General features: G+C 37.5%; 3 protein-coding genes and 2 pseudogenes across 6 annotated transcripts; 2 read left to right on the top strand and 3 right to left on the bottom strand.

Annotated features, from left to right (window-relative positions):
* Positions 1–1241: 1241 nt before the first annotated feature.
* Positions 1242–6552, top strand: LOC125211486 (annotated as a pseudogene).
* On the bottom strand, positions 3361–4067 carry LOC125201739. Its single transcript, XM_048099978.1, has 2 exons — positions 3568–4067; positions 3361–3498 (listed from the first exon to the last, which is right to left on the bottom strand). Exons 1-2 carry the CDS (start codon positions 3945–3947, stop codon positions 3447–3449), a joined length of 432 nt encoding a protein of 143 aa, XP_047955935.1. The 5' UTR covers positions 3948–4067; the 3' UTR covers positions 3361–3446.
* Positions 6553–6997: 445 nt separating the features above from the next.
* On the bottom strand, positions 6998–10480 carry LOC125201737 (pentatricopeptide repeat-containing protein At1g62670, mitochondrial-like). Of its 4 annotated transcripts, XR_007172961.1 has the most exons (4): positions 8664–10480; positions 8410–8511; positions 7560–8039; positions 6998–7310 (listed from the first exon to the last, which is right to left on the bottom strand). XR_007172961.1 is itself a non-coding variant. In XM_048099977.1 (2 exons), the coding sequence occupies exon 1, from the start codon at positions 10456–10458 to the stop codon at positions 8680–8682; it is 1779 nt and encodes a 592-aa protein (XP_047955934.1). In that variant the 5' UTR covers positions 10459–10480; the 3' UTR covers positions 8305–8511; positions 8664–8679. The 4 variants fall into 4 exon arrangements, 1 of the variants encoding a protein (XP_047955934.1); XR_007172962.1 differs by lacking the exon at positions 7560–8039; XR_007172963.1 differs by lacking the exons at positions 6998–7310; positions 7560–8039 and adding an exon at positions 8069–8168.
* A 5162-nt stretch (positions 10481–15642) lies between these two features.
* On the top strand, positions 15643–25506 carry LOC125222494 (annotated as a pseudogene).
* Positions 17611–20584, bottom strand: LOC125222486 (traB domain-containing protein-like). The gene is made up of 9 exons (XM_048125130.1): positions 20312–20584; positions 20194–20241; positions 20056–20112; positions 19286–19369; positions 19099–19206; positions 18896–18997; positions 18301–18416; positions 18112–18223; positions 17611–17994 (listed from the first exon to the last, which is right to left on the bottom strand). Exons 1-9 carry the CDS (start codon positions 20543–20545, stop codon positions 17824–17826), a joined length of 1032 nt encoding a protein of 343 aa, XP_047981087.1. The 5' UTR covers positions 20546–20584; the 3' UTR covers positions 17611–17823.
* Positions 25507–27751: the final 2245 nt, after the last annotated feature.

Here is a 27751-nt window from a genome sequence, read left to right as displayed (position 1 = left end):
CAATAAGAAGACATAAAACGATTCCTAGAAACCCACAGCATGTGTAACTGGTACACTCCAAAGTATCTAAGAAAGTAAAAGGCAGTACTATATAAGACAACAAACCATCCAACTAGATTAGCCTACACCTTTGGTAAAAGTTTAACAACCATATCAAATAGAACACCTGTGAGGGCAAACAATTCCGACATTGGAGGATGAACAAGAATTGCAAGTGTATAAATGGACTACCCCAACTCCATTAGTATGAGGCCTTTTGGGGAGTACCCCAAGAGCAAAACCGTGAGGGCTTTGTCTAAAGCGGACAATATTATACTAATGTGGAGTTCGGGTGTGCGCCACCGAAACCCAACAACACCATCATTATCTTCCCTTCGCAGAGGTTCTCTCAACATAAAAATAGTGGTGGAGCCAAGTGTGCATTCCCTCTTGCAATCATCTCTTTCAAGACAAGAATCGCATCGTCCAACTTATTCCTTTTGAGAAAAGCTTGAACAAAAATATTGCAAGTCACACTGCTGGGCAAGCACCCCTTGTTCACTATTTGAATCATCATTGCACAATCCTTTGCTTGTATGAGTTTACCATCATTGCACAATCCTTCAATGAGGATATTAGAAGTTACTATGTCAGGAATGATGCCTTTGTTTTCCATGGTATATAACGTGGAAAATGCTTCATCAATACGATGAGCATTGCACAAACCATGTAACAAGATTCCATAAGTTGTTGTAGTAGGATAAACTTGTAGAGCTTCCATCTCTTTGAACAACTTCAAGCCCTCTTCACAACGGCCTTCACCAAATAAGGCCTCTAGCATTATGCTATAAGAAACCACATCGCGCTCTAACCCTTTGGTGCGGAATCATGGTAAAAATACGACTGACTTCATCTATTTGTCCCAACTTGCAGTACCCATTCATCAAATTATTGAAGCTTCTAACATTAGGCTTGATGCCAGATTTCACTGAGAGTTGGAAAATGTTTCTAGCTTTCTCTACCTCGCCCAGTAAGAGAGTACCTCCAGCTTGAATATTATACGTACATATAATATTATATGTACAGTTCCATTATGCTTAATATTATGCTTAATGGAAATGAACGTACATATAATGTTATGCTTAATGTTATGACTACACCAGTAACTGAGATTACATACGTATAATAACTGGGAGTACGTACGTATAATATTCAAGGTGTAGTCATAACATTAGGCTTAATAGAACTGTAGTCGGCAAAAAATGTGTTGGAGGTTGTCTGCGGAGCAACTGTGCACTCCCGATGAATATACGTATACTAATATGCTTAATGGGTTATGCAAGGCTGGAGGCACTCTTAAGGCACTTGAATTGCTTGGTCGATAGGATAAAGAAAAATGCAAACCTAATGTTAATGCTTACAACATAGTTATTGATGGCTAGTGCAAAGATAGAAAGGTTGACGATGCTCTCCAACTCTTCTCCACCTTGGGTGATAAGGGGATTTCCCCCGATGTTGTGACATATACTTCAATAATTGGGGGGTTTATGCAATCATAGTAGACGGAATGAGGCAGAAGACATGTTGAGGAAAATGATGTTGAATAATGTCTACCCAAATGTGTTTACTTGCAATAATTATGTAGATGCTCTTTGCCGAGAGGGAAGGATGGAAGAGGCTGAGCATATGCTGGTCAAGATGAGGCAAATTGATGTTCAACCCGACATTGTTACATACAATGCTTTGATGAATGGATATTGTTTACAGGGAGAAATGGATAAGGCTAGAAACATTTTCCAACTAGCGGTGAAATCCGGCATCAAGCCTGATGTTACAAGCTACAATAGTTTGATGAATGGGTACTGTAAAATGGGACGAGTTGATGAAGTGTGACGTCTTTTTACCATTATTCACGCCAATGGGTTAGAGCGCGATGTCATTTCTTACAACATAATGTTGGAGGCCTTATTTCATGATGGTCAATGTGAAGAGGGCTTGAAGTTGTTTAAAGAGATGGAAGCTCTACAAGTTTATCCTACTACAACAACTTATGGAATCTTGTTACATGATTTGTGCATACCATGGAAAGCAAAGGTTGCTTGTCTAATGTTGTGATACATACAATTCTTATTTTTGCCCTTTGTGAAGAAGGGCGGATAGGAGAGGCTAAGGATTTGATGGTGCAAATGGTGAACAAGCGGTGTTGGCCCAACAGTGTGACTTGCAATATTTATGTTCAAGCTCTTCTCAAAGGAACATGATGGACGATGTGATTCTTCTCTTGAAAGAGATGATTGCAAGAGGGGGATGCACACTTAGCACCACCACTATTTCGATGTTGAGTGAACCTCTGCGAAGGGAGGATAATTATGGTGAACAGTTTGATTTGGTTTGGTTCTGAAACTTCTACCAAAGAAGGTGTAGGCTAATCTATAAACTCCTTACACTTATGATCCATTACCAAAGAAGGTGTAAAGCTGGCCAAACTGTTGGCATACCTATTGGGGATGCAAAAAGAGATGTCTCCATCAGCACATGTAGCGCACAGCTACTCTTCAGGCAGTTTGGGGGAGCTCCAGTTCGGCAAAATAATGTTGGCCCCGAACAGAAGCCAAACACGTCTCCAGAGTAGGAGATTCCAATCGTGGGAGGATCTCATTTCTTCCATGGCAGAGGGAAACGCGATGAAGCCCTGAGACAAAAGAAAGTGAACAACCGATTGCAGGTCTCTTGAGTGGAGTGGTTGCTGCTGCATGGTGTTTGCCCACATAAACGAGACGTGGAAAGACGAAGCGGAGGAATGTTGTTAGGTGATGCCAATAACATGACGTTACTCTCTAGGTAAGTTTATATATTGCACAGAATATTCATTCATTGAGGTTATTATACTAGAAAATTGTAATTTTTTTTAAGTATTTCGTACTGCACTCTTTCAACATTCAATAAAATGAAGTTTTTTTTTTTAAAATGCTGTAGTGTTACAATTTTATTATATAGAGCGGGCTATAGGGCACCTCATTGCAAGTGAATGGGTAGAAGGATAAAATGTTATCGTGGCGAGCTATAGGGCAGCGCCCCACTGTGGATGCTCTTAGGAGTACTATATACTGAAACAAAGTAAAGTAAAGCACATCTCTCGTGCAAATGCACCTTTACAAGACAAGCTTATATAAATCAACTTAACTACTACTTTCGCTGTTCCATGTTAATAGAGTCATTTTTCTATTTTGGGAATTTCCAAGTTAATTGAGTCATTTCTACGTTTGGAAAAAAGTATTTCTCCTTTTCACTTTATTCTCTCTTCATCTCTCTTACTTTATTCTCTATTACTTTTAACACACTATTCTTAAACTCCGTGCCAAAAAAAAATATCTTTATTAACAAGGAAGCAGAGGGAGTACAATATATCAAAATTCTAGTCGATTTATTTATTTGATTAACAAGAAGAACACACACGCATCATCCGTTCACTGTTTCGCAACCACTCCAACTGTGCTCAAAGTATCACTTTCACGAGAGCTGCCAAAAAAAAAAAAAAGATTAGTATAAGTAATTTATTTATATTCTCAAATTCATAACAGTACACACCGCGTGTATATATTGGCGGCTCCAGAGTCGCCATACTGTGTCTCCTGCAGGTGGCCGACCTTACGGAAGAAGGATTTGTTGATGAAGTTGTCGCCGGCTCGGATGTAGGCGTCCGGGTTGTCGACCTCCGGCATGGAGCCCCTATTGGTCTTGCTGACATGCACTATCGGCGACCGCACAACATGTTGCGTCCCTGTGTGACCTGCCATCAGTATAGCCATCACAATGCACCCTCCAAGCATCCCTATTGCGCTATACGATGGCCCCAGCTTCTTCTTGATCTTCTTCAACATTCCCATTTTTGCCGGCTCGCGACCCGCCGCGCCCAGTTTCTCAGCCGTGCCTGAGGCCAGCCATCGGATGTACACCGAGCTTTGCATTGAAGGATTGCATTGTCTCTAAGTTGCATCAATTTGTGTTAATTTTTATTAAAAATTTATTATTGCAGTGATTTAGTACTCCCTCCGTCCCACCTACTTCTTTTGGGCACGGGATTTAAGGAATTGTATATAAATAAGTTAAAGTGGAGAGAGTAAAGTATGAGAGAGGGAAAAGTAGAGGAGAGAAGAGAGAATAAAGTAGGTGGAGAATAAAGTAAGAGAGATAACTTTTTGCTAAAAATGGGAATAGGTCACTTATAGTTGGACACTCCAAAAAGGAATACAAGTCACTTATCTTGGGACGGAGGGAGTATAAAACAAAATTGGAACCAATTAATCATGGATAAGGAAGTTAACAAAAGTGGGAAGAAATGCTAATCAAAGCGCTGAATGCCATGTTGAAATAATCCTTGAGGGAAATACACTTTTTGGAGATATGGTGATGATACAGATGGATTTAAAGATTATTGAAAATACCCACACTAAAAATGGCAGTTATGGATTGATGGATTGTGTAAAATGCGGTTTCTTGAAACGAATTGCAGTTAGGAATTGGAGGTTCGTGTAAAACTGTGATTTCTCTTTAGCGAAATGTCGCAGTTTGTTTAGAAAAATAGTGGGTAGTCAACTGAAACTATTAGTGCTTTATTTTCCACTGATTTCGCCCCATTTGTAGTAAGTAATGATTAAATAAATAACTTATTTAAGTTTAAAACATTTTTTAATTATTGTACATTAACTTTAAATACTCCCTCCATTCCGCGACAGTTGAGTCATTTTGTCATTTCGGTATGTTCCATAGTAGTTGAGCCATTTCCTTTTATAACAAATGTCAACACATTTCTTATCTCTTACTTTACTTTCTCTTAAATTATTCTTTCTTCATCTCTCCACCTTTTTCACTTTTTACTTTATTCTTCCTTTATTTAACCCACTTAACACAATTTTTCTTAAATCTGCCTGAATGAAACACCTCTACTGCCGCGAAACGGAGGGAGTATAATTTAGTATTAATGATATTTGACATTTAATTAAAATAGTAACTACGAGTACTGAACTATAGTATTTGAACTATCAAATTTGAGTTTTCAATACTTGGCCTATTTTCACTGAAAAAAGCCCCAATGCATGATGGGTATTTTTGAATTTTCATAAAACTAGGGAATCTAGCTCGATTGGGAAAAGGAAGCTACAAACTTGATGTTTATGCTTACAACATAGTTATTGTTGGGTTGTGCAAAGATAGAAAGGCTCTCCAACTCTTCTCTACCTTGGGTGAAAAGGGGATTTCACTCAATGTTGTGACATATAATTCAATAATTGAAGGGTTTTGCAATTGTAGTAAAGGGAAGGAGGCTGAAGACATGTTAAAGAAGATGATAACGAATAAGGTTTCCCAAATGTGGTTACTTGTAGTATTTTTGTAGATGGTCTTTGCCTAGAGGGAAGGATGGAAGAGGTCGAGCATATGCTTGTCAAGATGAGGCACATTGATGTTCAACCCGACATTGTAACATACAATGAATTGATAAATGGATATTGTTTGCTAGGAGAAATGGATAAGGTCAAACACATTTTCCAACTAGTGGTGAAATCCGGCATGAAGCTTAATGTTACAAGCTACTCCCTCATTCCGCGAATAGGAGCCCCTTTCCTATTCGGCACGAGTTATGAGAAATGGTAAAAAAAAGTAGGTGCAAGAAAGTTAGTTAAATATGAGTCTCACTTGTATATATTAGTTTTAAATGAAATGTGAGTTGAGTGAGTTAGTGGAATGTGGAGCCTCTTTATTATTTATAGTATTAATATCCGGGACTTCTATTCACGGACAGACCAAAGTGGAAAAACGGGACTCCTATTCGCTGACAGAGTGAGTACATTAGTTTGATGAACGGCTACTGTAAAATGGGACGAGTAGATGAAGTCCTTTTGCCATGATTCACGCCAATGAGTTAGAGCACGATGTGATTTCTTATAACGTAACGCTGGAGGCTTTATTTCATGATGGCCGATGTGGAGGGCGTGGAGTTGTTCAAAGAGATGGAAGCTCTACAAGTTTATCCTGATAGAATTAGTTATGGAATCTTGTTACATGGTTTGTGCAATGCTCATCGTATTGATGAAGCATTTTCCTTGTTGCATACCATGGAAAACAAAGGCATTATTCCAGACATAGTTGCTTATAACATCCTCATTGAAGGATTGTGCAATGATGGTAAACTCAGACAAGCAAAGGAGGTGTTTAACGAGCTTCCTTCTAGAAATTTGCAGCCTGATGTTATAACATATACAAGCCTTATTGGTGCAATTTGCAAAGAAGGCCAGATTGAAGAGGCTAAGGATTTGATTTTGCAAATGGTGATTACGGGATGCTTGCCCAACAGTGTGACTCACGATATTTTTGTTCAAGCTCTTCTCAAAAGGAGCAAGATGGACGATGTGATTCTTGTCTTGAAAGAGATGACTGCAAGAGGGGGAATGCACACTTGGCGCTACCAATTTTACGATGCTGATTGAACCTCTACGAAGGGAACGCAAAGATAGTGTTTTATTTGATTTGGTTAAGAAACTATTACCAAAGAAGTTATAGGCTAATCTAGTTGGAGAATGTGTTGTGTTACATTCATATCTGGTTGTCAAACCACTATGTTTAGGTAATGAGTTTAAATGCTTGAATTGTATTTTGATGTTTGGATTGTGGATATGGATCAAGACTCATTACTTTGATATTTGAAGAAATAATTACTTTGGTACAAAGGTATTAGTTATATAGTTACCTGTAAGACTCATGTTTTATTGAGCTAACCTCACAAAAGCATGCCATAAAACAGAACATTAGTATGTGAATACCTTCAAATACAGAGGCTGCCAACATTTCCTAATTTATCACCCACACCAAAAACAAGCTCAAAATTAGGATAATGCTCATCTACAGTGAGAATAAAAAGTCAATGATCAAATACTATTAATACTAGATGAATTCCTTATACTATTTGTTAGTATAAACCATTATCTAAGTTAAAGAGGATGATACTTACTTCCTACAACATTGACACGGGCTGGCCATAGACCTTGATTTCTACACGCCAACCTAAATAGGATTCACGTCTACACGCATGCTTATCTCTCCAATTTGTTATTGTTTTGCAGTAGATAGAAGGGCTAAGGATCCGATGAGTCCAGTTTCAGCACGATGATCGTGGCGACAGGTTCACCAGATCGTCGTTGTATTCTCCATCAGGCAGCTTGGGGGAGCTCCAGTTCGGCAACACAAATGTTGGACCCATCTGAACAGAAGCCAAACACGTCTCCAGAGCAGGAGGATCTCGATTCTTCCATGGAAGAGGGAAACACGATGAAGGCCTGAAATCAAACGCCCAAATCAGGATAGTAAATGACCAACTGCAAGTTTCTTGAGTGGAGTGGTTGCAGACTTAAGTTATTCCAATCTATAAAGATCATGTAATGGTTTTCATTCATCAAGCACTGAATTCCTCATCTATGTTAACAACCATTCTTTAAGTTAAAGACAAATTATTCACTACAATAGACGCTTCAATACGTTGCAATTCACATGAAAACTCATAGACAAGGACGGTAGAGATAACTTACTTGCAACAACATTCAAGCTGTTTGGCAATCGACCTTGATTTTCAGAATCAATACGTAGTTCCGGGCAATCTCTAATATCTAAGTATTTTAATTCAGTGAGGTGCTTCAGTGCATCCACAAAGGGTAGACGCTTCAACTATATAGACATAACTCTGTTAGAGAGGAGAGGTTCCCCTTTTACTTCAAACCATTTAAGTTAGTTGCAGCATCCCTTCCACGGTCTCTGCAATGCCAACACTATCCTCTCGTGACCATTCTACACTCGCATCTATCTCTAATGTTATCAAGCTGCTAAGATTCTCAATTCTGTGAGACGAGTAGATGATTTGGTGGGGCAGTCAATTTGCATTGGTAGATTCTTTAGGCTCCTTAATTCTACCAATAAGAGATACTCAATTGTAGGGTCCATCAGCTCTCCACACCCTATAACACAGCTCTCCACCACATGGATTCCCAATCAACTTCAGATTGTCACAATCCCTAATACTCAAATGCGTCAGAGAATTGAGGGTGTCAATGCCATCTGGTAATTCTCTCAACACAGGACAACTTGGTATACTCAAACTCGTACGTGCAATGTAAAAGTTTTGGATCCGCCGCTAGTTCACCCTAATGAATGATAGTGGATTGTGAGGTCCACGTTATAAATGACGTGAAATTGTGTAGTGGATGGTGGGCCCAATAAATGATTTTAAGTAAAAGAGAATGAAAAAAAGGTTACCAAAAAAAAGATACAGATATAATTTCATAATATTCATGAAAAAAAGGTTACCAAAATACAGATGAAGATATAATTTCATAATATTCCCATGTTCAATTGAATCACACAGCAGCATTAAGGAACTCATACATCATAGGTGTGTAAAGATCGAACACAGCTTGAAGCTTCGAGACATAAACCTTTGGCGCTTAGGCTGCATCAATCCTCGCCCTGCACTAGAAACAGCGATGCCTGCATGGAAACACGAACTACATTAAACAGTTTAAATACAAGTATCAGATTAAAATCTCTTGAAATGTTTCCTGGATGCCTCGAGATGAAATAGACAATAATTGAGGAGTACAATATTATTATGCATAAAGAATGATGATAATGTCACTGACCTCCACTTAATATGGACTAGCATACAATTTCCTTGGGCTCAAGGTCCTTCATCAATTTGAGTAAAAAATCATCTCCACTTGGCATCGAAGAAGTTGCAGAATCCGCAGAGAATCCCTTTTCACGCATTTCTTCCATAAATGATCTTGCCTTGTCAACCTCATTTTGCTTTAGCAGACTCCCGATGATAACATTGTATGTTACACGATTAGGTCCACAGCCGCGATCCTCCATCTCTACCAGCAAACGTTTTACCTCCTCCAAAGACCCTTCCTGAAAATATGAACCAATGATCATATTATATATATGAACATTAGGTTGTACACCATTTGAAGGAAGTTGACTGAAAAGATGTCTCGCAATGCCATGTTTTCCATTTTTGCACAATCCATTTATTAGAGCACCATACGTGACTGCGTCAAGGGTAAATCCTTTATCTTCAATCAGGCGCAACAATGAAACAGCCTCATTAATCTCCTTATTCCTAAACAGCCCGTCCAACAATGTAGTGTAAGTTAGCAAATCAGGACGCATTTGTTGGTCTTCCATAACCTCGAATAGTTTATAGCCCTCGGCAAATCTATATTTACTAAATAATCCATGTATCATGGTGGTATAAGTATGCGTATTATGCACCAAACCTTTACTAGGAATTTCAAGAAAAAGAAGCCAAGCTTCATCCACGCATCCCTTCTTGCAATATCCATTTAACAAGCTGCTATAGCTAACAATATTAGGCTTTAAGCCCATCTCTACCATTAAATCAAGTAACCGTTTTGCTCTATCTATTTCACCTTTCATACAAAATCCATCAATAAGTGTACCATACGTGACCACATTGGGACAAATGTTTTGTTGCGCCATAATTTTCAGTACATTTGTAGCCTCTTCCATCTTCCCTTCCTTACAATATGCATCGATCAATATATTGAAAGTATGCACATCCAAAGATATCTTTGAATTGGCCATTTCATTCAATAAGTCTCCAACATCGGCATGCCTACCATTGTCACACAGTCCCTTAATCATGGTATTATATGTGACAACATTGGGTAAAATACCTTTGCTGACCATCTTAGGTAGAAGTTGCAATGCGTCATCCATCTTTCTACCCTTACAAAACCCATCAATTAATGTGCTATAAGCCCAAACGTTGGGTCTCCACCCACAACTTTCTAATCTATGAATCCAATCATAAGCCTCAATGACCTGTCCAGTTTTGCATAACCCATCTATCAAGTGCAGAATCATAACACAATTAGGTTCGCAAACTTTTAAATCCAGAACCTTTTGGAATAATTTCACAGCTTCTGCCTCCTTACCCTCTAAAAACAACCCTTTAATGAGATGGCTGATTATCACAGCATTTGGTTCGAAACCACTCTTAAAAAAGAAGGCCATTATAGCAAAACCAGAGTTTATATCTTTCAAGTGACAGCAACAGTTAATTGCAATACTCATAGTGTACATATCAACAGGGAAACCCATTTGAAGCATTTCATCGAACACCTTGAGGGCAAATGAATACTGCTCAATCTTTACACTAACACTCATAAGATTGTTGTACACTCGAATAGAAGGCTCAGGCCGCATACTCTTCATTTCCCCAAACAATTTAATAGCATCATCTAATTCTTTAACACTTCTGAAATCTATTGGGCGCCGCTTAGGTTGAAAAGCCTTGGAAGAGAAGAGAGAGAATGGAGGAGAGACAATACCCGATTTATGAGACCATCGATTGAGAAATCTTTTTCCATGAATGAGATCGATTGAAGATACAGCAGCCCTTCTGCTCATCTTCCTTAATCGGCAGGTGAAATTGAAAGTGAGGAAAGGGAATTGTTAGAAAAAGGTACTCCGTATCTTTAGACCAAATGAAAATTGAACTTATTTGAATGATTTGATGAAATTAATAAAATAGTTATAATGAAGCTATTTGAAATAATAAATTACTCATTTACTAGTACTCCTTCTGTCCCATTAAAAATAAATATTTATTTTACGATACATAATTTTATGTAGCGTTGTTTTATGAATTAATGACGAGAAAATAAAGTAAGGGAGATGCAAAAGTAGATGTGATGTTGCTTCTATTTTAGAAAACGTTTATTTTTTAATGAGTCTAAAATAGTAAATGTTTCATTTTTAATAGGACAAGATAAGTACTCCTTCCGTCCCAAGTTATTAGACCAACTTTCTCTTTTGGGATGTCCCAACATATTAGACTCATTTCATTTTTTAGCAAAAAGCATCTATCTTATTTTATTCTCCACCTACTTTTTTCTCTCTTCTCTCCCCTACTTTTTTCCTCTCTCATACTTTACTCTCTCCACTTTAACTATTTAAATATCAATTCCTTAAATCATGTGCCCAAAAGAAGTGAGTCTAATACTCCGAGACGGAGGGAGTACTATTTATAACTCCCTCCGTCCCACCATAAACGAGGCGCTTTTTTTTGCACTTCTTTTAGAAGAATTATATTAAATCAGTTCTAAAAAGTAAGAATAGATGTTAACAATATTAATTAAATATGAAGACGGTATATATTCAAGTTTCATACTACCTTTATCCACCAAAAATAGTCTTAGAAGTGGACGATATGAGTTTAATATAATAAAATTGAAAAAGTAAAAAAATGGAGATAAAAATAGTTAATGTATTGTTTATTATTAAAAATGGTTGAATTAGGATTATTTAAACTCCTATTCCTTCCGTCTGCGAATAAGAATCTCATTTGTTTCGTCACGAATTTTAAGAAATGTTAATGGAAAATATGGGTCTCATTTGTATATATTAGTTTTAAATGATACGCGAGTGGAAAGAGTTAGTGGAATGTGAGGCCGCTTTACCATTTATAATAATTATAAACTGAGACTCATATTCACGGACGGACTAACTTAGAAAAACGAGACACCTATTTGCGAACAGAAGGAGTATATACTCTAGGATCAAATATAAAACACACACAAACGGAATTTTATTATTCACTCGACAACCTTGTATGAAACACCAATACACACCATTACAACACTACAATACTTTTGAGGACACACTCAAAATACACTCTTGGAGGACACACCTCACAAGACATCCGAAGACACGCCTCTAACTCTTCGAGGAGACACCTCACACACTAACTCTCCTACACACTCCACTCACACTTAGCTCTCTAATTGTGCACACATAATACATCATGGGCTCATGGCTATTGCCTATTCATAGCTAACTATGTCGGTTATACTTGCCGACATTCCCTAGCTAGAATATTCTAGCCAGTCCTTAATTAATTTACTAATTTAAGTTGCCATGCAACTTTTGATCTTCTCGAATCCTCCAACACATTATCATATTTAATTACTCCTACTAATTAACATAATCTCAACTCCTCTATATTCTTCTCTAAAGTCGGTGCAGTTTCTTTCTCAACACTCCCCCCTCGACATTGACTTTCTTATCCGTATATTTAATTGCTCTTGTAGCTTCCGTAACTTTGAATCACTGAGCTCTTCAGGATGCGTACCTTGACACAGTTCTTTAGATGAGTCTGCTTCTCCGACTCTTTTCTAGTCTCCAAAATCTTTTCTAGTTGCTTCAGCTTCGTCGAATCTTGATCTTCTTTATTATCTCCTTCCATTTCTAAAATCTTCACACCTTGTTCGTCGGTCTCCTCTTCAATTTCTAGCAGCTCCAGTGTTAAATTCTCTCAATTCTGTCCCACATCAACTTGGTGATGATCCAATCTAATCTATATAAGTGTGGATAACCCTCCTCCTTATGAGGCCTTTTAAGGGTGGAGTGGCCCATTTCTAATATGGTATCAGAGCGGGCCCAAGTCGATGATGGATCTCTCTTTATCTCTTATCTACCTCACAAGTGGAAGACCGATGTCCTTTCCGACCCACATCGATGATGGTTCTCTCTTATCTCTTGCATTGCCTACCCACGTGATGGAAGACCGATGTCCTTTCCGGCCCACACGTGAGGGGGCGTGTTAAATTCTCTCAATTCTGTCCCACATCGACTTGGTGATGATCCAATCTATATAGAATCTATATAAGTGTGGATAACCCTCCACACGTGAGGGGCGTGTTAAATTCTCTCAATTCTGTCCCACATCGACTTGGTGATGATCCAATCTATATAGAATCTATATAAGTGTGGATAACCCTCCACACGTGAGGGGCGTGTTAAATTCTCTCAATTCTGTCTCACATCGACTTGGTGATGATCCAATCTATATAGAATCTATATAAGTGTGGATAACCCTCCCCCTTATGAGGCCTTTTAAGGGGTGAGTGGCCCATTTCTAATATCCAGCTTCCTTTCTTCTCTTTAGCTTGTCATGACGTCATCTCCTCGAATCTCCTCAACGGTCATGGAAATATCCCACTCGACGTCTTCAACTCGACGTCTTCAGTAATCAACGTGGAATCGTCAAAAAATTCCAATCTTTTTCTATAACGGAGGACGCCTGGGGTTCTTCTCTAAAGTCGGTGGAGTCTATTTCTCAACATATACTGCTTCCTTAGTCTCACAAGAGTATGCACAAGTCCTATTTTCGGAAGGATCAAAATGGGGGATTCCTATTCGCAGACAAAGGGAGTATATACTGCTTCCTTCGCCTCACAAGAGTATGCACAAGAGCATTGTCTTTCATGATGTTCATTTTTATTTTCATAGGTGGTGTTTAGTTCTATAGATAAAATAGTACCTAAGATATAATCTATGATTAAGTTGTGCGATTATTTTAGGAACCGAACTGCCCCATTGATGCTATATAGAGTGTACAAGTTCTTATTTGTCTGACAAATCTCTATGTTTAGATATCGATATGAAATGCTTGAATTGTATACTTATTTTGATAGTTGGATTGCGGAGATTGATCTATGTGAGCATCTTACGAGAGTAGTTCTCAAGTGTAAGCAACTTTTTTCAGATTTATTTTGATAACATTACATAAATTGTTGTCGACATAAAAAAAATTAAAAAAACATAACACCAATTATCGATTACTCAATTTTATTAATTTATTATTTGATGATATTTCACCTCAAGTTCAATTTTTTATCATATTAATCTTCCCAGCGGCGAATTGTTGCTCGAAGGATGTTTGAATAAATTCGTAGCTCTCATTGTTCCAATCCACAACATGGCCTTGGTTGAACGAGCCTAGCACGAATTCTTACATGCCCTCTCCCAATCCTCCATGGCAAGATTAAAAGTTTTACCCTAAGAATTAGAGATTAAAATTAATATTGGTAAAGACATGGAGTGTGCCATGATCATAAAGTACATCTACTATTGATGACTAAGGCCATGCTTGGTATGATGGAATGGAATGAGGAGGGAATGGAATGGAGATGGGAATGGAATGAAGGTGGGAATGGAATGACAATTCCATTCCATTCTTGTGCTTGGTGAATGTAAGGTTTATAAATGGAATGGAATTGTTATTCCTTGATTAATTTCATTCCTAAGCTTGGTAACTACGAATAATATAAGAATGAAATGAAATGAAATGTGAATAATTAATATGTTGATTCTATAAAAATATATATATTTATTTAAAAATATTTTTGTCAAATATTTTGGATCATATTAAGTTGAACTATACATGTAAATGAGTGTGTGCATATGTGGTGTATGTGTTGTTGTGTGTGCGTGTGTTTTTGGTGTGCTGTGTGTTTTTTGGTGTGTGTGTGTGTTTTTGGCATGTGTGCGTATGTGTGTGTGGGTGTGTGTTTGGCTCTGTGTGTGTGTGTGTTATATTAAAAATTTTAAAATTTTAATTTATGCTAAAATTGAAATGATATTAAATTTAAATATAATATTTATGTAATTTTGTTAAATTTTAAAATAAGAAGAAAGGAAAATGAAATGGAATGGAATGACCATTCCTTAGCTAAATGGATGGAATGAGTATTCCCATATGGAATGGAATGACCATTCCTAATGGAATGGTGATTCCTAAGGAAAAAATTTACCAAGCAAAGGAATGGAATGGAGGTAGGAATGTCATTCCATTCCCCCATTTCATTCGTACCAAGCATGGCCTAAGAAGTTGAGTGTTTTTGATTTTATGTTAATATCACACCGTTTTGAACATTACCCATAATTTCTAAGCACATGACAAATTAAGGATATACAATTAGGGATATACTAATATGCTAACTAATTTTAAATTTACCATGGACATCCAATCAGTGCTGCCACGTGGCACGAAACATGCAATATTATAAACACTAAAATGCAATATACATTTGCAGAAGTTATAAATAGATTTAAGCATATTGCATTTTAGTTATAGAAGGATTGCATTTTTTATTGTTGAGTTTTGCATTTTTGATATAGACTGTTTAGTTTGCATTTTATACATAGACGTATTGCAGTTATATAGTATATTTTATTTTGTATTGTAGCCAATTTATGTTAAAATGCAAAACTTAACAATATAAAATGCAATTTGCAATTTTATATTGTATAACAAAAATGCAATTTGCAGAAATCCATCTACAGCTTCACAAATATATATTGTATTTTTGTGTTTACAATATTGCATGTTTACAATATACACCTTTTCCTTTTTAGGTCGTCCCACAAGAATATGTACTTTCTAATTTTGGAAATCCTTTTATCTCTAATAAAGTGTGACCTATTCTTCACTGACAACACTTTATTTACATTTTTTCTCTACCTCTCTTATTTTACCAATTTTGCATCATACCCATGCGGAACCCAAGGCGCATATTCTTTTGGGACGGTGAGAATATATCATACTCCCTCCATCCCAAGTTACTTGAGTCATATTCCATTTTGGGTTGTCCCAAGTTCCTTGAGTCAGTTCTCTTTTGTGGCTAAAAACAAAACATCATCAAATTTACTTTATTCTCTTTTTTATTTAATTCACTAAACACAGCATTCTTAAATCCCGTGTCAAAAAGAAACGCCTCAAGTAACGTGGGTCGGACGGAGTAATTAATTACAGTAATATACAAATAAATGCTTCAACAGTACACACTTGCCCTTCATATGTTCGACATAATGCTTCAGAGGAATGCTCCTGTAAATCACCACACCTTGAGTATTGCGATCGATAGCTTCTGCCGACTGAAAAGACCTGATTTTGGGTTTGCGATTTTAGGCAGTTTCTTCAAGCGTGGGTATAAGCTTAATGTTGTCACTTTTACCACTCTCATCAAAGGGCTTTTATTGGTCGGAAGGATCCCAGAGGCAGCCAAGCTGTGTTGGAGGTTGTCGGAGCAACTGTGCAATACCAATGAACGTACGTATAATGTTATGATTAATGGGTTATGCAAAGCTGGAGGTACCCTTGAGGCGCTTGAATTGATTAGTTGATTGGAAAAAGGAAGATGCAAACCTAATGTTTATGCTTATAACATAGTTATTGATGGCTTGTGCAAAGATAGAAAGCTCGACGATGCTCTCCGACTCTTCTCTACCTTGGGTGAGAAGGGGATTTCACTTGATGTTGTGACCTATAATTCAATAATTGAGGGGTTATGCAAGCATAGTAGAGGAAAAGAGGCTGAAGACATGTTAAGGAAGATGATATCGGATAAAGTCTTCCCAAATGTGGTTACTTGTAATATTTTTGTAGATTTTCTTTGCCGAGAGGGAAGGATGGAAGAGGCCGAGCATATGCTGGTCAAGATGAGGCAAATTGATGTTCATCCCGACATTGTTAGATACAATGAATTGATTAATGGATATTGTTTACAGGGAGAAATGGATAAGGCTAGAAACATTTTCCAACTAGCGGTGAAATCCGGCATCAAGCCTGATGTTACAAGCTACAATACTTTGATGAACGGGTACGTGGTGTGTCTAGACCACTTAATATTTTCTCTAAAACTTTAGTGAATAGTTCAGCAAAATAACTACCACGTTTTTATGAATATATAAAAAATTAGTAAAAATAAAATTATTTTATGGTTAGCTTGTTTTATGGAGTAATATTATCTTTTTTTTAATTATAAATATTGTCGTCTAATGATCTCAGACAAATTCAATTAAATAAAAAAAGAGAACAACTTTTTCGGTCCACGAACTTCGTCAAAGTATTATTTTAGGTCCGTGAACTTTGAAAATATCATTCGAGGTCCGTCAACTATGGGTATATATCAATCGAAGTACTTTTTTACTATTTCCAAGTTTTTTTGGACGAAAACCCTCCATACTTTTTAGGGTACATATTTTTAATAAACTTATCACATATTCATGCTTTTTATAAATATATTTACTATATATTTTTGACGAATTTTCTGAATATAATATGATCTTCAATATTATCACTTAAATTTGTGATATGCAAGAAAAGTTACTTCTACAAATTTTTTATAATTAAAGAATTTTTAAATATTTTTGAGATATGGATACTCGTAAAAGTTAATGTCATAGTCAATACATGATACTTGAATATTGATAAATATCTTTACTTTTATAATTAAAGAATTTTAAAATATTTTTGAAGTATGGATACTCGTACATTAATGTCACAGTAAAGATATTTTTCAATATTCAAGTGTCGTCTATTAACTTTGACATTAATTTTTACGAGTATCCATACCTTAAAAATATTTTTAAATTCTTTAACTATAAAAATTTAGAGAAGGAACTTTTCTTGCATGTCACAAAATTAGTGAAAATATTAAAGGGCAAATTATATTTAGAAAAATTGTCAAAATATATAGTAAAGAGATTTATTATAAAAATATGAGTATGTGATAAGTTTATAAAAAATGTGTACCCTTAAAGGTTTTGAGGTTCAGGGTATTTTCGTCTGAAAAAACTTGGAAATAGTAAAAAAAGTACTTCGATTGATATTAACCCATAGTTCACGAACCTAATATGATACTTTGACAAAGCTCGTGAACTAAAAAAGATGTTCCGTCTAAATAAAATGACTATAACTAAATAAGTCTATAATACTAATAAAAATAATGAGCTACGAATATTATAAAACCCTCCATTTAATCGATGGTTTTAGCAAATGGCCCAATTATAACAAAGGAGAAAAATAGAGCATCAAATAGGGCTGACCCAATAAATGTTATGGGCTGCAGAATTCAGGCCCAAATGATGTATATGGGCTTAGCTTCAATGGCAAAATTGAGACACTCAAACGGGAGAATCCAAATCGAATCAATCCACTCGATCTTTTGGAAATTTTGGAAGAGCCTCAACAAATTGTATCCATCCTTGTCTCAACTCATCGAAGTAGAGATAAGTGCCATAGAGACAGGCAACCTGTGCAACTCTTGTTGCAATTCTAAGCATTTTCTTTCGAAGTGGGACGTTGAGAAGCTGCTCCACCTGTGACATTCAAAACCATGAAGTTATGTCAAGACGAGACGTTCAAAATTGCAACGTACAAAAGGCCAGAGAATTTGAAACGACCAAGTAATTTGCAAATGGCACAGAATCTTTTACCTCAACATGTTGTTTCCAGTAGTTTTGTATTCCTGGTACGTGAGCCATCCCCACAACAGCAACGACTGACTTATGCTGGCGTGCGGCTTCAAGTAATGTGAAGGACATATATCTGTATAGTGTACACAATATATTGAGGATGATCAAACATGCAATATTACAATGAGATGAAGAGTTTAAAAAACAAACTGGTCCCGCTCATCGATTATAATTTTTGAACCGATAGGATCTTGCTTGGTCGCCTCACAAATCAATTGTTTCACCAAGTCAGCATCCAACTTCCCAGTCTTTTGTGCCTCCGCCGCCTACATTAAGCAAAAGTGAGCCTTTTAACATTAGAAAGTAACATCACCTCTACAAGATAATAGTCTATGACTCCCTCCAACCCCAAAAAATAGTTCATTTTACCTGTTTTTTGCCATTTGGTCCGTCCCTCAAAATTAGTTCAGTTTCTGATTTGGAAAAAAATTCATCACACTACACTACTAATAAAGTGGGTCCATTGTCCAGTAACACTACATCAACTACTTTTCTCTCATACTTCACCAGTTTGGCATTACAACTCGTGTCGTCCCCAAAGTCTAATTTTAGGTGATGGATAAAGTATCTTTCAATATTTTACTCATCCCATAGTGAAGAAATAGCTTCCTTTTACCATTTTAGTTCGTCCCACACACTTAGTCTTCTTTCAATTTTCGGAAACATTTTCATCACACATAACACAACTAATAAGGTTGGTCCCTATTTTCAGGCGATGGAGGGAGCATAAGGTAAATAAGAATACCTTCTTTGAGAGATCTTCCGGCAAAAAAACGTTTGTTCCTATTGTATATAGCAGGAAGATTGGCCAAATAGACGTGTTGGCCCAATGTCTCAAATGTGTAATCTATCACCAAAAGAAAAAAGTAGAAACTAAGAAGTGATGTGCGGATGATTTTCTAGCTATAAGCAGTGGAAAGGGATAACAAAAGAAGAGAAATAGCTCACCTCTATAGGTCTATCACCAAGTATGACCTTGGCACCATATTTTGTTGCTTCATTATATGCCGCACGGAAATCTCCAGCGGTCACAACATTATTATATTCACGAAAACGCTAGAAAAAGACAGATTATGGATATGTATGATAAAAGATGTTTCTCTGTTAAGTGCGTAGATGAAAAACTGAATCATACCTTGGCAGTAGTCCGCTTAAATAGAATAGAATAAATACTTTCATTTTTCTTCCACATATGCACCATATCTTGCAAGGTCGGGATCTGCAAACAATGCTTATTAGAAAGATAGACGAGGGAAGTTAAGATCATTAGTTGGGATAGGTTGTTTGTGCAAAGTTTACAAAAGTGGCCAACAAGATAGTCCGCGTGATATGAGGACCGTCGAGCACAGTCGTCAGTCAGCTCAGTCAGCGTGGTGCGAAGATCAGTTCATACTATTACTCTATTTGTTTATCAGATTTATTTTAGTGTTGTGACAGAGATTAGGAGTGCTCTAGTAGGTACTATCATCTTTTAAGAAATCAACAATTTGGACACTTATTTGTGTTTGCTATTTTCTCTGTCTGTCTTTTATCAAATACTCCCTCCGTTTTTTCATAGTTGAGTCATTTCAATATATGGTAATTTTTTTCTCTTTCTTACTTTACTCTCTCTTACTTTATTCTCTCTACTTTATTCATTTTATACTTTATTCTCTTTACCTTTTCATCTCTCTTACTTTTTTATCTATTACCGAAAAGTTCCGCCTCAACTATGAAGAAACGGAGGGAGTACATTGAGTTAATCTTTCTTCAGCGGTGTGAATGGTCAGATTGAGATATTTCATCAAACACCTCTTGTGCATTAATTCTCTTCATCGGCTCAGTTAATTCTCAAGTTTCAAACCCACAGAAACCAAATACCACTTGTAAATTCAATCGATTCTACATAAACAAAAACCAACCGACCTTTTTATCAGGCGTAAGAATATGACGGCGACTAGTGCACAGCTCCAAAAAAACAGCCTGACAAAGACAGATTAATGCTAGGAGTATAATAATATCATAAAATTGTACGCCATCAAATAAAAAAACAAAGTAAAGCACCTCTGGTTTCACGAATTGTATCACAGCCTTGACTTCCGCCCATGATCTCTGAGAACGAGTGACTAAAAAGGTCATATCTCAACAATGCCGCAATTTCAATGACTAAAACATTACTCACCGGACAATCGTGAACGGATCCGATGACATATACATCGCATACGCCTCCTTCCGCGGCTGACTCGCACGTGAGCCTCACTACATTCTTCAGCGGCTGCCGCACCTTCTTCCGCCGTTTAATCCGACCGATTTTCGCTGCCGCTGCCGGAGGGGGAAGCAGCCGCCTCGAATTAGCGGCGGAGGAGTACAGATTGATGAACCGATTGGCCGATTTGAGACGTTTCAGTGCGTGCATCGTTAGCTCTGAGCTCTCTCCGCAAGAGTAGTAGGTTAACTTATAATGGAGGTGTCACAAGAAGGTTACCAATCTTTATTCATTTTTATAATCTAGTAAGAGTAGTATATCTTTCACAATAATATAAAATATTAATTTAAATTTAATCTTTCAAATTTTTATCAAATTTATTTTGATTTTTATAAAATTTATTTTGAGTTCAATTTAGAGAAGCAATGATGATTAAAAGATACTACTCCCTCCGTTCCATAGTAGTTGAGGCATTTCTTTTCGGCGCGGAGATTAAGAAAAAGTTGTGTTAGGTGAGTTAAGTAAATGAAAAATAAAGTAGGAAATGAAAAAAAGGTAAGAGACGTAGAGAGAGTAAAGTAGGTAAGAAGAAATGTGTTAGACTTTTACCAAAAAATGAAATGACTCAACTACTATGAAACGTACTAAAATGGCAAAATGACTCTACTACTATGGAACAGAGGAAGTATTACCTTTGTTTCATTAAAAATGCGTTATCTTTTTTTTTGGATTAAAAATGCGTTATCTTTTTTTTTTTGGATTATCCTAATATTAAAAATGGAACCTTACCCAAAATTGAAATAATATCATCTCTGTTTGAATTGGAGTTGATTGTATAGTGCCTGAGACAAAGATTGATAGACGAAGATGAAATGTGATAGTGAGAAGAATTCTACTAAATGAATCGGATGTGAGCTTGATTACAGAGAGAAAACGAAATTGGAGAAAATTCCGTTTCAACAACTAAAACAAACTCTATTTAAACTCCTAAAGGATAAACGGTTACTTTTGATCCAACGGCTCATATTAATCGTCAAAATAAAATCTAATCTAACGGCTACTGAAACTCCGAATTCTCATTGGTATCCACCTTGAAAATCTTCACATCGCCTTCATCTATCTTCTCCCGAATAAAGTGAAGACGCACGTCTATGTGCTTACTCCTCTCGTGGTACACTTGGTGTTTAGCCAAACATAATGCACTGTTGTTGCCACAACCAACAGCCACTGATTCTTGAATCACACCAAAGTCTCCCAAAATTCCCCTTAGCCAATCGCTTTCTTTCACTGCGGTTGTCAAGGCCATGAATTCAACCTCGGTTGTGGATAGAGCAACTACTGCTTGCTGACTACTCTTCCAGCTTATAGCAGCTCCATATAGAGTAAATACATAGCCTGATTGAAACCTCCTTGTGTCTATATTTCCTGCAAAATCAGAATCTGACCATTTCTCTATTTATGCGTGTCATCCTCCATCAAAGCATCACCAGAAACTTGCTTTCCTCCATCAAACAAAATCCCAATATCACTGGCCCCCTTCATGTATTTCATCAACCATTTCGGTGCCGACCAATGATCCTTTCCGTGAATCTGCTGGTAACAGAAACTGCTTGAGCTATATCCGGCCTCATGCTGATTATAGCATACATAACGCTACCAACTATGCAAACATAAGGAATCCGCTGCATCTCATTCTTTTCTACTTCAGACTTTGATTTTTGATCAACTGATAATTTGTAGTGCTGCCCCATAGGAATTGAGACCTTCTTGAAATTGTCCAACCCAAACTTCTTTAGCATTCTTGAAACATAATCTGCTCCTGAGTCGGCCAAATCCTCTTCTCCTTTCTGTCTCTGATTATTGTCATCCCCAGAATTCTTTTTGCTGCTCCAGATCTTTCATTTCAAACATTGCTCTGAGATCATCCTTGACTTTCTTGGACTTCATTCTTGCAAGCACCCGCCAACAGCATATCATCAACATAGAGCAAAAGATAGGCCACAACAGCTCCACCTTCATGTTTAATCTATACACATTCATCATATTGTGAACTTGTGAAACCACTGCTGATCATGTGTTCATCAAATTTTCTGTGCCACTGCCTACTTGCTTGTTTCAAGCCATAAATGCTCTTTTTCAAAAGGCACACCTTTCCTTTATCCTCTAGTTTGATGAAGCCCTCTGGCAACATCATATAAATTGTTTCTTTGAGATCCCCATGCAAGAAGGCTGTCTTAACATCAAGTTGTTCAAGTTCCCAATCCCTCCTTGCTACAATAGCCAATAAAATTCTGATAGAGGCATGCTTCACCACAGGGCTGAAAACTTCATCAGAATCTAAACCTTGCTCTTGTATGAAGCCTTTTGCCACTAGTCTGGCTTTGAACCTTATACCATCAGGCTCAGAAGCTTCAATTTTCTTCCTAAAGATCCACTTGTAGCTTACAACCCTTCTGCCATCTAGTTTATCCACCAAAACCCATGTTCCATTTTTTTCAGTAATGTCTCTATCTCTTCAATCATTGCTTGCATCCACCTTTCCCATTTCTTACTTTGCATTGCTTCATTATATGAACAAGGTTCAGAATATTCCACTTCCTCAGCCACTAGCAAAGCGTAGAACAGAAACTCCGCATATGAATATTTTGTTGATGGCTTCACAGTTCTTTTTGTTCTGTCCCAACTTCCAACTCCCCAGACCATCCTCTGCCCTAACTTGCTGAACAGGTGCATTAGTTGTCACTGGAGGAATGTCATCAACTTGGCTGCCATCATCAGATCTTTCAGGCTCCACCTCAATTGTTGATGTGAGCCTGACTGTATCTGCATCATTTACACCCTCTTTGAAAGGAAGTTCATTCTTCCAGAAAACCGCATCTCTACTTATGATAATCTTCTCATTTCCAAGCTCCACACACCAGAGCCTATAGCTTTTCACTCCTGGCTGGTACCCCAACATAACACATTTCAATGCCTTGGCCCCTAGCTTCCCTTGCTTCACATGAGCAAAAGTCTTGCATCCAAAAGTTCTCAACTCCGAGTAACCTCCATAACTCCCAAACCATCTGAAATCAGGAGTATCACCATTAATGCTAGAGGAGGGACATTTGAGGATGAGTTTGACTGCAGTAGATGCTGCTTCAGCTTAGAATCTCTTCTCCATTCCAGCAGCAGCTAGGAGCATACATCTCACTCTCTGCTACCCCATTAAAATGGTTCTATTAGCTCTCTCTGCTACCCCATTTTGTTGGGGATTCATGGGCACAGTCCTATGTTGTTCAATACCCCTCACCTTACAAAAGTCATCAAACTCTTTTGATAAGTACTCAAGACCGTTATCAGTCATAAGGCACTTCAAACTCATTCTCTTTTCAGCCTCTACCTCTGCACACCATTCTTTAAATTTTCAGATTTTTCTTTCAACACATACAGCCATATCCTCCTAGAATAATCATCAATTATGCTCATGTAATATCTCCCTCCTCCAATCAATTTTTTCTTGAGCAGGACTCTATAAGTCACTATGTGCCTAATCTAAAGGTTGTGTAGAAGTATGAGTACCTTTAGTATATGGCATCTTCTTGGCTTTTCCCAACACACGATCATCACAAGAGATTGTTCCCTCAGCATCTGAACACTGTAGGACTCCTTTCTTCACAAGCTCCTTTATACTGCCTGCTGCAGGGTGGCCAAGTCTTGAATGCCACTGAATCAGAGTGTTTGTTTCCACAGCATGGACTTCACCCATATTTCTACTGCAAATAAAAGCAGTCAAGTAGTACAAGCTGCCCCTTCTTTCTGCCCTCATCAGTGTCTTTCCATCCCTGCAGACCTCCATTTTTCCACCAACAGAACTGTGGAAAAATGCTTCACAGGAACGCTCCTGTAAATCACTACACCCTGAGTATTGCGATCGATTGCTTCTGCCGACTGAGAAGACCTGATTTGGGATTTGCAATTTTAGGCAGATTCTTCAAACATGGCTTCAAGCCTGATGTGGTAACTTTTACCACTCTCATCAAAGGGCTTTTATTGGTCAGAAGGATCCCAGAGGCAGCAAAGCTGATGTTCAAATTGTCTGCGGAGCAACTGTGCAATCCCAACGAATATACGTATAATACTATGCTTAACGTGGTATGCAAAGCTGGAGGTACTCTTGAGGCGCTTGTTCTGCTCAGTCGATTGGAAAAAGGAAGATGCAAACCTGATGTTTATGCTTATAACATAGTTATTGATGGCTTGTGCAAAGACAGAAAGGTCGACGATGCTTTCCAACTCTTCTCTACCTTGGGTGATAAGGGGATTTCACCCAATGTTGTGACATATAATTCAATAATTGAAGGGTTATGCAACCATAGTAGAGGGAAGGGGGCTGAAGACATGTTAAAGAAGATGATAACGAATAAGGTTCGCCCAAATGTGGTTACTTGTAATATTTTTGTTGATGCTCTTTGCCAAGAGGGAAGGATGGAAGAGGCCGAGCATATGCTGGTCAAGATGATGCAAATTGATGTTCAACCCAACATTGTTACATACAATGAATTGATTAATGGATATTGTTTACGGGGAGAAATGGATAAGGCTAGAAACATTTTCCAACTAGCGGTGAAATCTGGCATCTTTTTACCATGTTTCGCCCCAAAGGGTTAGAGCGCAATGTGGTTTCTTATAACATAATGCCAGAGGCCTTATTTCATGATGGACGACATGAAGAGGGTTTAAAGCTCTTCAAAGAGCTGGGTGCTCTACATGTTTATCCGAATACAGAAACTTGTGGAATCTTGTTACATGGTTTGTGCAATGCTCATCGTATTGGTGAAGCATTTTCCATGTTATATGCCATGGAAAACAAAGGTTGCTTGCCTGATGTTGTGATATATACAATTCTTATTTCTGCCCTTTGCGAAGAAGTGCAGATAGGAGAGGCTAGGGATTTGATGGTGCAAATGGTGATCAAGGGGTGCTTGCCCGATAGTGTGACTTACAATAATTATGTTCAAGTTCTTCTCAAAAGGAACAAGATGGATGATGTGATTCTTCTCTTGAAAGAGATGATTGCAAGAGGGGGATGTACACTTAGCACCACCACTATTTCAATGTTGAGTGAACCTCTGCGAAGGGAGGATAATGATGGTGTTTTATTTGATTTGGTTCTGAAACTTTTACCATAGAAGGTGTAGGCTAATCTAGAAACTCCTTACACTTATGATCCATTACCTAAAAATGAGGCCACTGGCCGCATTGCGCCACTCCTCAATGGCTCGATTCGTACAATTTTGCGCGCCTGCAGTTTCCTGTGGACACCGCCGCTAAAGCAGCCGTACCTCCAGTCAGCAAAAAGAAACTGGAACCAGCGTGCTCATTGACATGTCAGAGACAGACCTCCAACAGCTCGTGTTCGAATTCGGACTGGTATGCTTTGAATCGGAAGTTCACAATTTATACTCCTCTTCCAAGTATAGGGGCAAGCAATTGCATTTTTGATTAAAGAGATTCATGATTTTAGTTAGGGTGAGGTGCCTCTTTTAACTCCTATCTCTTTCATCCTGTTTTGATGGATATTGGTTGAATTTTGAGGAATGTTGTTCTATAAAATCCTTCATTTTACTTTGTCTTTTCGCCATAAGCATTCAGTAATGAGCTTTGGGTGGAGAGGGGGTCGATCATCTGTTTACAATTGTTTCTGATGGTACTGTTAAGGTGAAGAAATTACTTCTCTCGTCATACTGATTATGTTATATTTACTCCTAAGTTGTTGCACAATCAGTCTTGAGTATAAAACATATTACAATCTTTACATTAAATTCAAAATCCTGGATAGACATCTCATTGTTGTTTAATATAACTTGGAGTTTATTAAAAACATTAGGCGCCAAGCTAAAAAATTATTTACTCATAAATTCATAGAGTTGGTTAGCTAGTGTGAAAATGTTTGGGTCTAATTGATGATTATTGTTGCTGGTGTTGGGATCAAGAGGGTTGGATTAGCTAGTGTGAGAGCTTATAGTGAATCAGAATTGGCTTGAATCTTAACTCTGAGTGATTTGATGGGGAATTGAACTGCTCGGGTTAAGGATATGCTAATCTAGTTCTGAGTGAATGAGTTGCGAAAGAGTTCAGCATTGTGGAAAGAGTGGATTTACCAATGGTCTAACAGCTTATCAGAAATTAGTCGAGCTGCTGCTGATTAATATCAAGATTCCATCTTTCAATTTTGTAGGACTGATTTATTCGAATCATTGCATTGTACAGCGTTCTGCAACCAGGATGGAATGGGGTCGATGATGAGCTTTTTTGAAACTTTTCTTGTATCAATTTCATGTAGTGAACTGCAACATGTGTGTATTCAAGTTATAACTAGTTTAATAGTGGAGACATGGTTCTCATTGGAATTTAATAGGTCACTTGAAGAAAATTTAGGATTTCATTCTAGGAATTGAGAACATGAGGCATGATTTGATTTGATTTCTTATTCAGATTACATTCTAAGATTCTTTTCTAAGTCATGGAAAAACTGGTATATATGTTCTGTAGTTTTTTAGTCCATAAATGATTCATCTTCATCGATTGACACGACAAATTTTACCATGTGGATTTTGCAGGACTTCTTTTATCATTTTGCATTAGTTCCTAGCAGCTGCCTGCATTGCTACTTCTGCTCCTGCAAAGATGGTCTTCAGCAAAATTTCAGAATTATTTTCACCCGGACTGATTCGTTTATCAGCATCTAACAAATCACCCGGGTTGCCAATACCTGCTTCTCCTCATGGTCTCCCCAAACCTGAGAAAAGGAGTAATCTAAGACTCTCCTATTCCCTTCAGGACTTGTCTACTTATCGTCGGCTTGATATAGAAGAAGGAAATCAAAATGCTGGAGTAGAAAGAAATTCAGGTCATGCATTGCCACCATATATCTTTGAGAAGGAAAAAGGAGCAGCAAGTTTTTCGATGGGGAAGTTATCACCTGGAACTTCATACAGAAAGAAGAGGTGGATTACTGAGCCCGGGTTTGACAAATTGGTGCAAAACATTTCTGGGTTGCAGAAGGCAATTAAACCTCTAATTGAATGGGTTAAGAGTCGTATGTATAGGATTTTGAATTTAATGTAATTATAAATATTTTGCAGAGCCCGTAGTAATATGTCCGGACCACTTAATTTTGATCCATATTCATATTTCTAATTTTATTTTCATTTGAGATAAGTTTAATTGAGGCCCAAACAATAGAACGAGCCCAAAGATTAACTCCAATACATTCAATTAACAGTGTGATTACAAGAATCACAACCATTCTTCCTCCAAAGATTACTGTGAACGAAGAATGTATTGAAAAAAACACACGTGACTTGTTCCCCTTTTACTTTTTTTAACTTTATATCGCTTTGCTTTCTGGTTGAGAGAGAAAGAAATCAAAAG

The sequence above is a fragment of the Salvia hispanica genome, chromosome 1, assembly GCF_023119035.1.
Source record: "Salvia hispanica cultivar TCC Black 2014 chromosome 1, UniMelb_Shisp_WGS_1.0, whole genome shotgun sequence".
NCBI classification, from domain to species: Eukaryota; Viridiplantae; Streptophyta; class Magnoliopsida; order Lamiales; family Lamiaceae; genus Salvia; species Salvia hispanica.
The sequence above is the reverse complement of the archived record's forward strand: the minus strand, read 5'-3'. Positions and strand labels throughout refer to the sequence as shown.

Coding starts and splice junctions, on each gene's coding strand:
- LOC125222486 (XM_048125130.1), bottom strand. CDS start 20,545: ATGCACGCACTGAAACGTCTCAAATCGGCCAATCGGTTCATCAATCTG. Junction 18,417..18,895: donor CGGAAGATCTCTCAAAGAAG/GTATTCTTATTT, acceptor TGCTTAATGTAG/GCGGCGGAGGCACAAAAGAC. Junction 18,224..18,300: donor ATAATCGATGAGCGGGACCA/GTTTGTTTTTTA, acceptor TACACTATACAG/ATATATGTCCTTCACATTAC.
- LOC125201739 (XM_048099978.1), bottom strand. CDS start 3,947: ATGCAAAGCTCGGTGTACATCCGATGGCTGGCCTCAGGCACGGCTGAG. Junction 3,499..3,567: donor GCCGCCAATATATACACGCG/GTGTGTACTGTT, acceptor TTTTTTTGGCAG/CTCTCGTGAAAGTGATACTT.
- LOC125201737 (XM_048099977.1), bottom strand. CDS start 10,458: ATGAGCAGAAGGGCTGCTGTATCTTCAATCGATCTCATTCATGGAAAA.